Raw genomic sequence first — 14038 nt, forward strand, 5'->3', positions numbered from 1 at the left:
AGGGGCAGAGAGAGAGGGAGACACAGAATCCGAAGCAGGCTCCAGACTCTGAGTTGTCAGCACAGAGCCCAGTGCGGGACTCAAACCCATGGACCGCAAGATCATAACCTGGGCCGAAGTCAGATGCTTAATTGACTGAGCCGCCCAGGAGCCCCTCTTTCTCTATTTTTTGAACAACATTACCCTGTTTATTTCAAGTATCCTAATCAGGTGGTAGGAAGAGAAGTTGGGTATTAGTTTCGCTAATGATGCTACACAACTCATTAATGTTTTTTAAGAGCTCACTTAATTTCTTTCCTAGTTCACTGTGATTTGATTGGAAGGGGAATTAAACTAAACTACAAAAATGCCACCTTAACAAATGTAAAACATCCTGAAATATAAATAGAAGTATATTTTGGAATAGAAATAGTAATACTGTGGGGCGCTTGGGTGGCTTAGTCGGTTAAGCGTCCGACTTTCGCTTAGGTCATGATCTCACGGTTCGTGGGTTCGAGCCCCGCGTCGGGCTCTGTGCTGACTGCCAGCTCAGAGCCTGGAGCCTGTTTCGGTCTGTGACTCCCTCTCTCTCTGACCCTCCCCTGCTCACGCTGTCTCTCTCTCTCTCTCTCTCTCCTAGAAATAAATAAAAATATTAAAAAAAAAACAAATAGTAATACTGTTGAATCTTCATGAACTATTTTGCTTTTTGTATGAACTTTGGCATTATCAAGGTGTACAATTTGGGGCACCTGGGTGGCTCAGTCGGTTAAGTGCCAGACTTCAGCTCAGGTCATGATCTCAAGGTTCATGGGTTTAAGCCCCATGTGGGGGGTCTGTGCTGACAGCTCAGAGTCTGGAGCCTGTTCTGTGTGTGTGTCTCTCTCTCTGCCCCTCTCCTGCTCACACTCTCTCTCTCTCAAAAATAAATAAACTTTAAAAATTTTTAATAAAAATATATATAATTTTAGCCTCAGGAGGATACTTAGAAGTAATTAATTTCATTATATAATTTTATCTGAGGACACTAAGGCTCAGGAAAAGATGTTTTACTGAACCGACCTGAGCATGGACAACGGCTCATTTCAATCCCACTCCAGAATGGTTCTGAGACATATTTTAATTTATCGTAAATGTTTCCTGAATATATCTAATTTATAGCTAAATCCTTATTTTGTTAAAGAAACAGTCACTATTTTATTTGTGAATATTTTATAAAGATCTTGTTTTAAAAATTCTCTCTTAGAGATTTTGTTCTTTGCTACCATTCTGGATGAAAAACTATTTGGAAAAATATTTGGGCGGCATTATCTTCATTCAAATGAATATAAATAAAATATACTGGCTGCTTGAATGATCATTTTACAGGCTCAATCACTTGTATATTCAGCACATACTTACTGAAGCCATAGTATTTAAAGTATTTATTAAATACTCAATGAAAATGTATTTGTCAGTTTTATAAAGCATTTTTATTACAACTAGAACTAAGAGATCGAAGACTTGCTTGCCAAATTCTTACACCGTATTTGGCAATTTAACTAATCTCTTTGCCCCTCATTTTCCTGTCAGTATGCCAATAATAATATTGTCCTCACTAGAAAGTCAAGGATTACATATTTAAACTATATTTTACAGGAAGGAAAGTGAGAAATAATATCAGTTGAAATCTGTGTTAGGGTAGTCCAAGTGCTGAGGCAAATTAACTGCAAAACCTCAGTGGCTTTATACAATACAACTTATCTCTTGTTCATGCCAGAGGACGTGACATATGTCACAGGCATGTGATTATCAGTTAGTGGGTTCAGTGAAAGATGGGAAGTTCTCCCCACAGCTACTGGAAGTTTCCATATGGTGGCGCTACCAACACCCACATCTGGGACCTCAAAAAAAAAAAAATGCCAGCCAGCAGGAGGGGAATGTAAGAGGATTGGGGATGTTGTGGGAAGTTTTAGGACGCGACCTGGTGACCTGGTGGTAGCATACATCATATCCACCCACATTCTAATGGCCAGAACTCACTTATGTGGCTCGCCCTCACTGTAAGGCATGCTGGGAAGTATAGTTTAACTGGGTGCCCAGAGAGAACAGACATGATCCTCTGGCTGGACTCTGTCCACAGATCTCGTGGCTTCTGCATTACAAGAACCAACAAAAATACAGATTGCATTCTCTGAGTAAATTGTCTCTTCTTGCCAGGGAATACTAGCATTTCTAGGAAACAGTGTTACGAAATAAAATATGTCAACATTTGAGCTATGCCTGATGACTTCCGTGAAGGTGTTTGGGTTTTTTTTTTCATTTTTTTAATGTTTATTTATTTCTGAAAGAGAGACAGAGCATGAGCAGGGGAGGGTCAGAGAGAGAGGGAGACACAGAATCCAAAGCAGCCTCCATACTCTGAGCTGTCAGCACATAACCCAACATGGGGCTCAAACTCACAAACCAGAGATCATGACCTGAGCCGAAGTCAGATTAACTGAGTGAGCCAACCAGGCGCCCCAGAGGTGTTTTTCTTGTTTTTGTTTTTTAAGTAGAGATAATTTGGCAAACCTCATCCACCTTATTAAAAAAAAAAAAAGTGAATAAGTAAATCATCTGGATGTTTAATTGAGAGTTTTAAAAATTTTTAATGTTTCATTTATTTTTGAGAGTGAGAGAGACAGAATATGAGCAGGGGAGGGACAGAGAGAGAGGGAGGCACAGAATCCGAAGCAGCTCCAGGCTCCGAACTGTCAGCACAGAGCCCCATGTGGGGCTCAAACTCACGAACTGTGAGATCAAGACTTGAGCCAAAGTCGGACTCTCAAATAGACTAGCCACTCAGGCGTCCCTAATTGAGAGTTTTAAAAAGGCCAAACATGGTCTTTGAAACTCTGTTTATTATCACACCCTGTGATAATTGTTATTCCTTGCGACCATAACAACAACAACAACTGTTGAATATGAACCAGTTTGTGAGTTCCTGTCTTATGGTGAGAGGTACATGGTGCTTAATGGCGAGGAAACCTGTCCCTTTTGCAGGCCTTTGTTAATTGCCTTCTGTGTGTCCTTGGGCAACATGTGTAAAGGCTCTGAGCTCTTTCTACACATGTAAAGTGATCCGGATTATTTGTATATTCAATCCTACTTCAACGTGCCTCATCTATTTTTTATTGCTTTATGAAGTAATGTGCTTCATCCATCTTATTACAGTGGAGGTTTGACTTTCTGTGACTTCGTCACACAGCCTGGACTTTCTTTCCAATTTTATTTGCCACCATGTAATCTCCAGATGCCTGAGATATTGTTCTGTCTCTATTTATATTTGAAGAGGTGACATCCCTGAGATGTTGGAATTGACCTAACTGACACCTAATAATGGAATTCACATGAGATAGGAGCGATGACAAAAAATAAAAAATTGACCCTGCTCCCTGCTGCCCTTTTGTTGTGGAAACATGGGAGCTTATGCTTTCTTTTCCCTGGAGAATCTGGAGATGGAATAACAGAAGTACAGGGAGAGGACCCCAATGCTCACTTGAACTCGTTGGAACACCATGTCACGCTATCTGGCTCTGACCAGCTCCAGATGACGCTTTTAAAAGACACCATGACATGCAGTTAGTGTCCAGGCCAGGGTGCCCATGAGAGAGAGAGTTCTAGACTTGCACTGTGAGGAAGTCATGACCAGCATGAGACAGACTGCTTCGCTGGATTCTAAAGGGTGTCTGCTTTCAAACAGAAATAGACTTGTTCTGAGTTGCTCCAGAAACAGGACTACCAACAACCAACAAATGATGGTGTTTGGAGGGAAGCCCACTTGGGCACAGTGTGAGAGCTTTCTAGCAATTAAAGATGTTCCGAAGGGAGCCAAACTGTCCTGTGAGGTGGGAGCTCCCCCTCCCTGGAGTTCTCCTCCCAAAGGCCGGATGGCCAGCTAGGTAATGAGGTACGCATACCTTGCTTTTCCTAAGCTGTGCCAACTGTGATCTCAAGGTCTCTTTCAGCTTTAAATCTGATGATTGACCCTAATACCCATCTGATAATGCAATTCAGCTCAGTGCCTCTTTCAGCACTTCCAGTGTGCTGCCTTTTCTGCCTAATTAATCTGCCATGATCACCTTTCATTATTTCCATTGTTCAGCAGCTGGAATAGAATGGAGGGACTTTGATCCTGCTGGTTATGCCAATAGGAAGGGACAATTCAGAAGCATTCTTTTTGTCCACAGGAAGTTCAAGGGCTCATCAGTTCGTGAGCTTTGGTCTCTGTCACCAGATACAGAGTCTGTTTTTTGTAACCAAGGGATGCCTGTGTGAGAGGGTGAAATTTCAGGAATAAAGGCAGTCACAAATCTCAGAGACAAAAGTGTCTTGTGTAAATCATTTGAATCTAGATGTTCATAGAAACAAAGGATATGCAACTTAATCCTTATATATTGAAAGAAGACAGACAGACAGAAAGAAATAAGAAAGAGAGAGAGGGAGGGAGGGAGGAAGGAAGGAAGGAAGGAAGGAAGGAAGGAAGGAAGGAAGGAAGGAAGGAAGGAAGGAAGAAAAAAGATGGGATCTTAATGTTCCTCCAGGAAAATGGTATGGTTGGTCATATTTACAAATAATACTAATTTTCCAGGCAAATAACTTATTCCCTGGCCAGTCAACAAGTCAGTTAGAAGCATGTATGAATTAACAAAAACAACTTTCACTAACTCCTGTTTGTCATTGAGGGTTACTAGTTCATGCCATGGTCCACGGGCTGGGTGAGACTGGAGAAGAGGGAGGGAGAGGCTGAGAGTCATGGCCTACATGGGGTAAGATCCAGGAATGAAGGCTAATTAACTACCTGACCCAGAAGAAGCATGCATGCATTCATTCATCCTGTCTGTTCTCACCGAGGACTCTATTAGATGCTAAGGACCAACATGAAATGTATAGTCTTTGGTCTTAAGATTCTGTGTATAGTCTGGTAAGGGAACTAGACATATAAATCAATAATTACATGATCTTCCTAACCAGAAAAGAAGCAAGTCTAGAAAAAGGATAATACTGCCTGTCGGTTTTAATGTGTGTGGTCCCCTAGATGGCCATATGTAAAGATCCATTAATGCAACAGTGTTGGCTTTGTCTAGAGCTTAAGAGGGATTTGGGGGGTTTGGAGACTTACAAGAATCCCCTGTACCATTTCTGTTGAGAGAGGAAATGCTGATGAGGAAGAGTGGGTCAGAGATCCTGGGAAAAGTCAGTTTCCGGAAGGGGACAGATCTGGTGGCAAAAGCCATCAGACTTGGAAAGTCAAGTCTTTCTAGGTGACCTAGAGCCCCTGGGCAGGGACACGGAGGGAGAGGAATGAGATAGAAGCTGGAGAGACTAGCGTAGATCCAGAGGCAGCATAAAGAGGGATCCTCAGAATTAGCAGCTGAAGCATGATAAGATTGGAATCCTGGAGGAAATATTTTGGTCACAAAAAGATTGCTCCTAGTCTCTTATCTTTCGTCCTTGTTTCACGTGAAAACCATAAGAAGTTTAAGACAAGAAGATGCAAAATGCACACTCTGAAAGACAAATGTCATGAAACATACATGTATTTTTCACAGCAAGATTTCAACTCAAGATCAGATTTCAATGTAAGAATCAGATTTTAGATCAATAGTTGACACTCAGTCCTTCTATGTAGCTAGCCCTGTGTCACATGCTCAGACTGTAAGAACTTAGCTCTGGAAGAATGAAGATCCCACCTAAAACTTTACCCCAGCACCTAAGATTGATTTTGTGCAGGAAAGTTTATGGTGCTAAAATCAGTTTTGTTTTTCAGGCTTTAAGAAAACATTGAAATATACGGATAGGGGTAAATACCTCCTTATTCCTCTGAAAAGATTTCTTTGAGGTTTCAATATGTTTTATCGTGTATATTTCTTAGTCTAATTGTCTGCCTTCTATTTCTTTATATGCAACAGCTATTTGGAAAAGTTTCACATTTATTTTAATTTAAAAATGCATTTTATAAGAAGCTCTTTATGAATATATGCAGGAAACGAGATTTATTCCTAGATAAGCTGCTCAATAATACATTGATGATTTTCTTCCAGATTTTTCAGCTTTGCCTTCCGTTTAGGAAGCAGATGTGAAGGTACATAGGCGCAAGTCTGAGTAGCACGATTTCTTCAATCCTTTTGTTCAGGTTTCTCTAAATACATCTGCCAAATTCACTAAAGACTAACCTCTGGGACTTCAAAACAAAGAAGGAAGAAAGGAAAGGGGAAAAAGACTCCTTTTTGTTTCCAAAGCTGTATGGGCTTTTATTTAGTTGAGGTTTGAGGCCCAAGCGACACATGTCTAGTATATGTATGTGAGTCATTTGAATGAGAACAAAGAAACTGATGGAGGTGGAGGTGCTTTGACACACATCCTCAGCCTTTAGTATTTAAAATGTTATCCAAACCTCCTGCAGGAATGATAGATATTGGATCCAGTGTTCTGTGTAAGCATTTTTTTAGTTTGGTTAGTTTCAGTTCCAGTGTAAGAAGATTGTGTGTGTGTGTGTGTGTGTGTGAGAGAGAGAGAGAGAGAGAGAGAGAGAGAGAAGGAGGGAGGAAGGGACGGAGAGGGAGAAGGAGAGAGATAAATAGTAAATTCTTAATGTTGGTAGTAGAAAAAAACATAAAAGTTGATAATAAAAGCAAGCATCTCAATGTTTTGTTTCAAATCTGGAAGAGGAGGTAAAGAGAAACAGATGGGTCATTAGGCTTTGAGGCTGTGACATTTGGAAGCCAGAGTTACATTTTCTTTGAAACTGTGAATAAACAGCTTGGGAATAGTCTATGATGTTCTTTTCTGATACTGGTTTTATTCCATTGATGCAGGGCACTAAAAGGCAAGTGTTAAATTGTCTTGCTGTAATTATAAGGCTGGAATATATTACTTTTTCAGTATCTTTACTTACTATATTTGATTTTAGTGTAACTGGGACTTAGGTTTACATGAGCCTCATTTGAAGGCCAGGAATCTTTCTGAGGTTTTTATTATAAGACAGCCCTCCTGGTTGAAGTTTTGTCTCAAAGGATAATATTCATGACATATGTTGACACACCTGCATAGCTTTTTGGAGCCAGAAAGAACTGTCACCATGTGCGTGCAGATGAAGACCAAGTAAATGAAAGCAGACAAAGGCTATTCAGAGCTTGCTACAGCAAGGCAGTTACCCACCATCACTTATAATTGCAGAGATTCGAAGGCAGGGAGAAGAATGAGAAAGTTTTGTGGGGGACACTTCATGGCAAACAGGCAAGACTTCGGATTTGCCCCCAAGCGGAGGCTGTTGGCATGGGGAAACTGCAGGCAGACCAGCCAGAAGGAAGGCATCCTATGTGATTGGACAGGGATGCATATTTGATTTTCTCTGGTGGTCCTGTGTTGGAAGCAGGGGCAAATATTCAGGAAGCTACCCAGTCTTAATCAAGTTAATTATCAATTAATCCTGGTTGTTTGGGGCCAGCTGTTACACAGATTATTGTTTGCTTGCCTGGATTGGTTGTTGGAAGTAGTAGTCTGACTTCCTGTAAGTCTGACTTAGGGAGGGTAGATTGACTTTCTGGGCTCATCACTGTAGATAATGGGTTGGACTTCGATTTTCATATGTGGTCCTGCAATTGTCCGTTTGTTTTCAACCTCTCAGTGATTATCTAGTCCAAATGTAGAAAGGTTACATGAATTCATAAAGGACAAATGGCTACAGTTCATCTTTTTAAAATTTGTTTCAGTGTTATTTATTTTTGAGAATGAGAGAGACAGAGTGTGAGCAGGGGAGGGGCAGAGAGAGAGGGAGACACAGAATCGGAAGCAGGCTTCAAGCTCTGAGTTGTCAGCACAGAACCCAACACGGGGCTCAAAGTCACAAACTGGAAGGAAGATCATGACCTGAGCCGAAGTTGGACATTTAACCGACTGAGCCACCCAAGTGCCCCTACAGTTCATTTAAATTAATAGTATCTTTTACATGTATGGATACTATTAATTTAAATAGTAATTTAAATTAATTTAAATAGTAATTTAAATTAATTTAAATTTTGCTAATTAAATATATTTTCAATTAGGGGAGTCTGGTTGGCTCAGTCGGTTAAGTGTCCAACTTCGGCTCCTGATCTCTCTGTTCCTGAGTTTCTAGCCCTGCATTGGGCCCTGTGCTAACAGCTTAGAGCCTGGAGCCTATTTCAGATTCTGTATCTCCCTCTCTTTCTCTGCCCCTGCTCCCTGCTCATGCTCTGCCTTTCTCTCTCAAAAACAAACATTAAAAAATATTTAATGTAGAACACCATTAGATCCTTCTAATTAAATTAGAGAAGTTAGGCAGGGCTGATATTATCTTTATATCATAGTTAAAAAAAAAAATGAGGCTCCGAGAGGAGAACCCAAGTGCTCAGTGCCACGGGTTACTAGCCCATGACCATGACCAAGGCTGCAAAGCTGGGCCACTCAGATGACCTTACCTAGGACCTCTTACTATATGATAAACCGCTTCTACCTCTGCCCCACAGATTCGGGTAATATGGAATCAAAGTGGGACATTTGTCCCACGTTGCTGAAAGTTGGTGAGTATTTGAGCCTAAATGTAAATAAATCAAAATACAGATTCTCTGAAACATTTCTGTGATTATTCTCACTGCAGTCTTTCCCAAAGATTCCTCATTGGAGTGCTACTTTCAACATGGTGAATTTTAGGGGCCTCTGGGTGGCTCAGTCAGTTAAGTGTCAGACTCCAGCTCAGGCCATGATCTCATGCTTCCTGAGTTCCAGCTCCACATCGGGTTTTGTGTGGACAGCTTGGAGTCTGGAGCCTGCTTCAGATTCTGTGTGTGTCTCTCTCTCTGCCCCTCTCCCACTCGCTCTCTCTCTCTCAAAACTAAAGAAACATTTAAAAAGTTACAGAAAAACATAGTGAATTTTACAACTTGTGATTGATAGATAATCAGATTTTTACAAAACATATTAGCTCTGTGCCACTTTAATATATTTATAACACTTGCCTGATTCTTTTATTCCATTAGGAACACTGTATTTCCTACACACATCAGAAAGATGCCCACAGAGTTGAGAAACCAATTAAATTAATTAATTAATTAAATACTTATTGAGCAGCATGCTAGGTGTTAATGACACCAAATGAAAACAAAAGCAAAACCCAAAACTCAGTTCCTGCTTCAAAGAACTCAGAGCCTTTGGAGACAAGCGGATCCACTGAAAGATGATAATGACAGTATCAGTGCAGAGATGACCAAATCCCAGCCTGGGGTGGGGATATGGGTGGAGGAAGCTTCAGAAGATACTTAAATTGAATAACCAGGTCTGAGGAGCCTTCCCCGAGGAAAAACAAGATACAAAGGTATTTAAAGCAGATGAGGCAGAAGATGGTGGCACTAAAAACAGCCTTGTTTTGGTTGGAGGTGGAATGAGCCGGAAGAAGGTGCAACCAGTGTTGTGGTGTTTCTTGAATACAATGTCCAGGAGGGAAGTGATGATGTGCAGGAGGAGTGACAGGGTCGGGAATCTTGTGGGTCATCAGAAAGAGATTAGACATCATTCTGTGGGTAATGGAAGGCTTCTGGAAAGATTTTGGTCAAGAGCACATTAGAAACAGGTTTGCATTTTTTGTTTGTTTTTGGTTTTAAACACTTAATTATGTACATTATAGAATGTGCGTCCATTCCCTGAAACAACACTGTTCTGAAAGTAACAAGGGCTTATCCCTCATATGACTACATGTGTTTGTATGTTTTTTTTTTAGCTTATTTATTGTGAGAAAGAATGTGTGTGCATGCGCCCTAGCATGAGTTGTGAAGGGGAGGAGAGAGAGGATCCCAGGCAGGCTTGGCGCTATCGGCGCAGAGCCGGATTTGTGGCTTAAACTCGCCAACCTTGAGATCATGACCTGAACTGAAATCAGGAGTGGGATACCTAACCAACTGAGCCACCCAGGTGCCCTTTGCTACCCGTGTTCTTAACCACTCCTGTACACGTGTAACAGAATGCCAATCACATCCATTCCCTATAAAATACACTTGGTTAGATTTGCATGTTCAACTTTTGTCAGTCTATGGATCTCATACCTCAGAGAGGCAAGGATAGAGACTGGGAGAGTAGCTGCAGTAGTTGAAGGGCAATGATTAGACTTGGAACCAAAGTAATTGAGGTAGTTATGATACAATGTGATGGAAGAAAAAGCAAGATTTCTGTAAATAAAACGTGTAGAATATGGTACTGATAGATTTGGGGAGTTGCAGTTAAAGAAAGGGAGAGACAAGCTTCTAGTTTGGGTGGTTGGCTGAATAGGACAGAGAGAACTACTGGCTTAGTAAGAAATGATGTCAGTCCAATATCTGAAATGTTAAATTCGTATTAGCCTTGGAGTATCCAGATGGATGCAGATGGGAGTTGGATAAATGAGTGTAAAATTCAAGATAGGGGCGCACCTGGGTGGCTCATTTGGTTAAGCGTATGACACTTGATTTCGGCTCATGTCATGATCTCATAGTCCTGGGGTCGTCCAACCCAGTGCTGGTTTCTGCCCTGGACATGAAGCCTGCTTGCAATTCTCTCTCCCTTTCCCTCTGCCCCTCCTCCCTGTGCATGCTCTCTCTCTCTCTCTCAAATAGATAGATAAATAGATAAATAGATAGATAGATAGATAGATAGATAGATAGATAGATGATAGATAGATAGATAGATAGATAGATAGATAGATAGATAGATAGATAGATAGAGCAAGAAAGCAAGCAAGAAAGCAAGCTCAGGATAATGATCCAGGATTGTGGTAAACTATTTAGAAACCACTAACAATCCTGGAAGGTAAAATCACAGGAAGGGTGTATCTAGAATGAGAAGAACAGTGGCTAACCTAGCATCTCGGGGACAACCTGTAAGGAGTGCATGGAGGAAGAGAACATATGAGTGACATGGAAATAGTGTGGGTATAGAACACAACCTAGGAAAATGGGCCATTAGGGAAGCCAAGAGAATTGAAGATATAAATGAGAGTAATCAAAGAGTAGTCAAAGGTCTTAGAAGTGTTTTCTAAATTTGCCAACTAGAAGGCACTAGGAGCTTTTAGCAGAAGCAGTTTTACTAGAGTGGTGGGCTGAATTCAGGAATTCACAGGGGGTAGCAGAATGAATGGAAGATATGACAGTAAAGACAGTGGGTGTAATATGCTCTTTAGGAAGTTTCCTTGAAGTTGAGGGGAACCTGGGGGGCTCAGTCAGTTAAGCCTCTGACTCTTGGTTTTAGCTCAGGTCCTGATCTCACAGTTCATGAAATCAAGCCCTGCATCAGGCTCTGCACTGTGTGGAAGGATCCTGCTTGGGATTTCTTTCTCTCTCCCTCTCTCTCTGCTCCTCCTCCCTCTCAAAAGTAAACAAATAAACATTTAAAAAAAGAAGTTTCTGGGGCTCCTAGGTGGCTCAGTCTGCAAGCCTCTAACTTCGGCTCAGGTCACAGTCTCACAGTCTATGAATTCAAGCTCAATGTCCAGCACAGAGCCTGGGGCCTGTTTTGTATTCTGTCTCTCCCTCTCTCTCTGCCCATTACCTGCTCATGTTCTCTCTCTTTCTCTCAAAAAAAAAAAATTAATAAAAATTTTTTTAAAAAGTTTCCTTGACATTGAACATAAGAGTTACTAAGAGACTCACGATTCATCAAGCTTCTTCTCTTCCAATGAGAAAACTATTTCCCAGTGATATTAACCTGCACACTTCAGAAAAAAGGCCCAGTGTGATCTCCATCCCTGTTACACTTAAACGTTGTAAACTCCAACACACTTCCAAGTTGACAAAAATATACTGAAAGCATATTAGAAAATCATTCTTTAATGTTTCGAAGGATTCTGGAAAGAATTTGACTTTTGTTTAACAGAGTGTAATTCTGGTTAACACACAGAATCGACAGAGGAACTGAAAGTCCGAAGCCACAGCACGGAGCCATTACCAAAGTTGGAGAGCAAAGAGAGAGGGCATCACGGGGCGTCTTCCAGAGAGCCTATCAAAGCTCAGGAATGGGACGGAACACCAGGACCTCCTGTGGTCACCAGCAGACTGGGAAGATGCTCTGTGAGCCCCACCTTATTAGCAGGAAACCACAGCTCAGGTAAGAAAGATCATGATCTTTCTCGCACGGGTGATTCCTTGTTTCCCCAGAAACGACTTTAAGCAATTGTCACTTAGAGAACCCTAACAACAGATATCACTGTCTCCACCATAGAGACAGCATAAGTAGCCCTTCACACAAATGGATGGGGCAGTACCTTTCAACACTCCATGGGGCATTATTCACCTGGACAATAGAGAAGTGAATAGCATTTCTTGGAGCTGTACAATGAAGCAGCTCCGGCAGCTTGAAACATCTTGTATTAGGTTTCTTCAAAAGCATCTAGAGGCCTCATGTAAAGCATTATGTTTTGTTTTGGTTTTTTTTAGAGAGAGAGCAAGCAAGTGGAGGAGGGGCAGAGGGAGAGAGAGAAAAAGAGAGAGAGAGAGAGAGAGTATCTCAAGCAGGCTCTACACTCAGTGCGGAGCCTGATGCCGGGCTTGATCTCATGATCCTGAGATCATGACCTGAGCTGAAATCAAGAGTCAGATGCTTAACTGAGTGAGCCACTCAGGTGCTCCTAAAGTAGTTTTAATTTATAAAGTTTAAGTGCTTTAGAGTGTATGCCTCCTTCGTTTCAAAAAAAGCTTTCAAACAACTGGGAAGAAATGAACAGGAAGTGAAAGTGAAGATTCACGGGTAACAAAAACTATCTAAAGGCAGTAGAGAGACTCTATATCATGAAGCATGTGGAGTGATGAGCTGAACATTGTAGCTGGGCCTTGGGCATGCTACTAAGTTTCCACATCTATGTCAACAGAGTTAGAACATTTTAATGGATTTCACCTTTAAATTTCCTAAGTCTCAAAAAAAATCTGCAATGCAATTTTTCATTGTTAACAGATAAATATTAAACGTCAAATTTTTAAAAGCAGCATACGTTTGCTTTGAAGTGCTTAATCTACATGATGGACTCACAGAGAGCTGTCATTTGAATAAAAAACAATTCATCGAGGGACCGCCTGTAGTTTTCAGGTTTCTATCCCTAAGAATGTTAAGGGTTCTGAAGAAAAGACCCATCCTTTAATATTCTTTTCAATTCTGATACTCATCTAGGAAAGCAATTTCCATGTGTTTAGCCTGTGGCCGTCTCTGGTAGTCCTGCACAAGTTAAAATTGGAACAGGATGAATGATCTCTGTATTGGGGAAGGGATTTTTCTAGAACAGGACCCAGACAGAGACAAAGAAGTAGTTTCCCCAGACTTAAATGTAACTCACAGTGCTGGTGACAAAAATCTTGGAGAAGAAACAAGTGAATTTGACCATAAAGTAACAATGTATTTTTGTTAGTAGAGTATAAATAGCTATAGGTGTTTGATAAGATTCATATATTTTGTCCAAATGAAAAAGAAACATAGGGAACAAATAATATTTTGTAGAAAAATCAACACCTCTCCCCAAGAAGGTTGACATCGCTACGCAGTTGGGACTTCATGATTAATTTTAGGCTTATTAGTAGTATTTTTTAATTATTTAAATTTGTACCAGTTCTATTTTTAAATAACATGAATAATATGTATTCTTTTTGGGACTAGAGTGTAATAGCCAAAGCATTACTTGAATGTCTATTAGGTGATAGCTATTGTCCGCATGTCTGAAAGCACAATGATGAATAAGACATCCTTGCATTTAGGTGCTCAAAGTCAAGTGCAAGACAGACAAATATAACTGTCACAATATAATGTGTTGGGTACAAATAATGTGTGAAACAAAATTTAATTTTTCCTGGGAGTGTATGATTTGGGCAAGAGCAATCAGGGGGTTTTAGTGGGTAAAATAATAACTGCTTGAAAATGTAACATTTGAGCTAGAGCTTGAATCATCTAGAGCCACTCATCCGTAGGATGGTGGAGAAGTCTGCCCTCTGGATGAACAACTAAAATGCTGTGGGATGGAACTTAGTGTGTTTGGAGTGAAACACGGGGGAAGATAGACAGAAGAGACTAC

At 40.8% G+C, this 14038-nt stretch overlaps 1 protein-coding gene across 3 annotated transcripts in view; it reads left to right on the forward strand.

The window, feature by feature from the left end:
- NYAP2 (neuronal tyrosine-phosphorylated phosphoinositide-3-kinase adaptor 2) overlaps positions 1–14038 on the forward strand; it is a 180596-nt gene that overhangs the window by 101860 nt on the left and 64698 nt on the right. For all 3 annotated transcript variants that reach the window (XM_077748600.1, XM_077748602.1, XM_077748601.1), the window contains one exon: positions 11884–12090. In XM_077748600.1, coding sequence (XP_077604726.1) covers positions 11884–12090 — 207 coding nt within the window. The remainder of the gene's footprint in view (positions 1–11883; positions 12091–14038) is intronic.

Source organism: Crocuta crocuta, unplaced genomic scaffold (genome assembly GCF_008692635.1).
Source record: "Crocuta crocuta isolate KB4526 unplaced genomic scaffold, BGI_CrCroc_1.0 scaffold229, whole genome shotgun sequence".
NCBI classification, from domain to species: domain Eukaryota; kingdom Metazoa; phylum Chordata; class Mammalia; order Carnivora; family Hyaenidae; genus Crocuta; species Crocuta crocuta.